At 62.0% G+C, this 3,037-nt stretch overlaps 1 protein-coding gene across 1 annotated transcript; it reads right to left on the bottom strand.

Annotated features, from left to right (window-relative positions):
- Nucleotides 1-297: 297 nt before the first annotated feature.
- On the bottom strand, nt 298-1,645 carry LOC118159533 (zinc finger protein 629-like; the record flags this gene model as incomplete). Its single annotated transcript, XM_035314102.1, has 2 exons — nt 298-309; nt 443-1,645. Coding segments are annotated over 2 exons (1,215 nt in total), but the record flags the coding sequence as incomplete, so codon positions are not given.
- Between the last annotated feature and the right edge of the window lie 1,392 nt (nt 1,646-3,037).

Genomic DNA, 3,037 nt, shown 5'->3' with positions numbered 1-3,037 from the left:
CCTCCAACATCTCCAGACCTGGTTGGACCCCAAGAGTCTTCACCTTTGGGTGCTCCTCCAACATCTCCAGATCTTGGTGCCCCCCAAGTCTCTTGGTCTTTGGGTGCCCCCCAAACATCTCCAGATCTTGGTGACCCCCAAGTCTCTCGGTCATTGGGTGCTCCTCCAACATCTCCAGACCTTGACGCACCCCAAGACTCTTTGGGTGCTCCTCCAACATCTCCAGACCTTGGTGCCCCCCAAGTCTCTCGGTCTTTGGGTGCTCCTCCAACATCTCCAGACCTGGTTGGACCTCCGTCATCTCCTGTCCTTGACGCACCCCAAGCGTCTTCACCTTCGGGTGCTCCCCCACCACCTCCAGCCCTTTCTGCCCCCCAAGTCTCTCGGTCACCGGACCCTCCCCCGCCGCCCCCACCCCCTCCTGCCCCCCAAACCTCTTCACCTTCTCCCCCTCCAAACCCGGCTCCTCCTCGGCCTCCGCCGCCCGCGCCGCCGCCGCCGCCGCGCCGTGCGCCTCCTCCAGGTGCACCCGCTCGTGGGTGATGAGGTTGGAGCTCTGGCTGAAGCGCCGGCCGCAGCGGGCGCAGCCGTAGGGCCTCTCCCCGGTGTGGGTGCGCCGGTGCTGCTCCAGGTGGGCGCTGCGCACGAAGGCTCGCCCGCACTCGCCGCAGCCGTAGGGCTTCTCGCCGGTGTGGATGCGCTGGTGCCGCACCAAGGTGGAGCTCATGCCGAAGGCCTTGCCGCACTCGCCGCAGCGGTAGGGCCGCTCGCCGGCGTGGGTGCGCCGGTGGAGGGCCAGGTTGGAGCGCAGGGCGAAGGCTTGGCCGCACTCGGCGCAGGCGAAGGGCCGCTCCTCCCCGTGCGCCCGCTGGTGCCGCGCCAGCGCCGAGCGCAGCCCGAAGGCCCGCCCGCACTCGCCGCACCGGTGGGGCTGCAAGCCCAGGTGGAGCCGCCGGTGCTTGGCCAAGGTGGCCCCGTGGCCGAAGCGCTTGCCGCACTCGGTGCAGGCGAAGGGCTTCTCGCCGCTGTGGCTGCGCTGGTGCTGGATCAGCTCCGAGCTCTGCACGAAGCCTTTGCCGCACTCGCCGCAGCGGAAGGGCTTCTCGCCGCCGTGCGTCTTGCCGTGCTTCAGGAGGTTGGCGCGCTGGGCGAAGGCTTTGCCGCACTGGCCGCAGCGGTAGGGCCGCTCGCCGGAGTGGCTGGCTTGGTGCTGGAGGAGGTCGGAGCTGCGGTAGAAGGCCTTGCGGCACTGGCCGCAGGCGTAGGGCCGCTCGCCGGCGTGGGCGCGCTGGTGCTTGACCAGGTTGGTGCTCTGGCTGAAGGCCTTGCCGCACTCGCCGCAGGCGTAGGGCCGCTCGCCGGTGTGGGTGCGCCGGTGCTGGGCCAGGTTGGAGCTCCAGCCGAAGGCTTTGCCGCAGTCGGCGCACTTGTAGGGCCGCTCGCCGGTGTGGGTGCGGAGGTGCTGGGCCAGGTGGGAGCGTTGGGCGAAGCGCTTGCCGCACTCGCCGCAGGCGTTGGGGCGCTCGCCCGTGTGGCTCCGGCGGTGCCGTTCCAGCTTCGACCACTGCCCGAAGGCTTTGCCGCACTCGCTGCAGATGTAGGGGCGGCCGCCGGGCACCGCGGCTGTGGGGCGGTCGGGGGCGGGTCAGGGGGAGAGGGAGCGGGGAGGGTTATGGGGGTGGGAACGCGTGGGGACGCCCCACAGGTGACCTAGGGGGTCTTGGGGGCCTGGAACCCAACTTTTAATCCCAAAACATTGGCCAAGAAGATCCGAAATGCCCCGTTCTAGACTTTGAACCCGTCCCAAGGTGTTCTTGGGAACCTAGAACCCAACTTTTCACCCCAAAACGTTGGCCAAGGAGGTCCTAGACACCTTGATCCATCCTTCAAACTCATCCCAAGATGTCCTAGAGGGTCTTGGGGGCCTAGAACCCAACTTTTAACCTCAAAACGTTGGCCAAGAGGATCCAAAATGCCCCGTTCCAGACTTTGAACCCGTCCCAAGGTGTTCTGGAGGGTCTTGGGGGCCTAGAACCCATCTTCTAGCCCATAAATGTTGGCCAAGAAGATCCTAAATGCCCTGTTCTAGACTTCAAACCCATCCCAAGGTGTCCTAGAGGGTCTTGGGGGCCTGGAACCCAACTTTTAATCCCAAAACGTTGGCCAAGAGGATCCGAAATGCCCCGTTCCAGACTTTGAACCCACCCCAAGGTGTCCTAGAGGGTCTTGGGAGCCTAGAACCCATCTTCTAGCCCATAAATGTTGGCCAAGAAGATCCTAAATGCCCCGTTCTAGACTACAAACCCATCCCAAGGTGTTCTTGGGAACCTAGAACCCAACTTTTCACCCCAAAACGTTGGCCAAGGAGGTCCTAGACACCTTGATCCATCCTTCAAACTCATCCCAAGATGTCCTAGAGGGTCTTGGGGGCCTAGAACCCAACTTTTAACCTCAAAACGTTGGCCAAGAGGATCCAAAATGCCCCGTTCCAGACTTTGAACCCGTCCCAAGGTGTTCTGGAGGGTCTTGGGGGCCTAGAACCCATCTTCTAGCCCATAAATGTTGGCCAAGAGGATCCGAAATGCCCCGTTCTAGACTACAAACCCATCCCAAGGTGTTCTTGGGAACCTAGAACCCAACTTTTCACCCCAAAACATTGGCCAAGGAGGTCCTAGACACCTTGGTCCATCCTTCAAACTCATCCCAAGGTGTCCTAGAGGGTCTTGGGGGCCTGGAACCCAACTTTTAATCCCAAAACGTTGGCCAAGAGGATCCGAAATGCCCCGTTCCAGACTTTGAACCCACCCCAAGGTGTACTAGAGGGTCTTGGGAGCCTAGAACCCATCTTCTAGCCCATAAATATTGGCCAAGAGGATCCGAAATGCCCCGCTCTAGACTACAAACCCATCCCAAGGTGTTCTTGGGAACCTAGAACCCAACTTTTCACCCCAAAACGTTGGCCAAGGAGGTCCTAGACACCTTGATCCATCCTTCAAACTCATCCCAAGGTGTCCTAGAGGGTCTTGGGGGCCTAGAA

The sequence above is a fragment of the Oxyura jamaicensis genome, unplaced genomic scaffold (genome assembly GCF_011077185.1).
Source record: "Oxyura jamaicensis isolate SHBP4307 breed ruddy duck unplaced genomic scaffold, BPBGC_Ojam_1.0 oxyUn_random_OJ70820, whole genome shotgun sequence".
In the NCBI taxonomy this organism is placed as follows: domain Eukaryota; kingdom Metazoa; phylum Chordata; class Aves; order Anseriformes; family Anatidae; genus Oxyura; species Oxyura jamaicensis.
The sequence above is the reverse complement of the archived record's forward strand: the minus strand, read 5'-3'. Positions and strand labels throughout refer to the sequence as shown.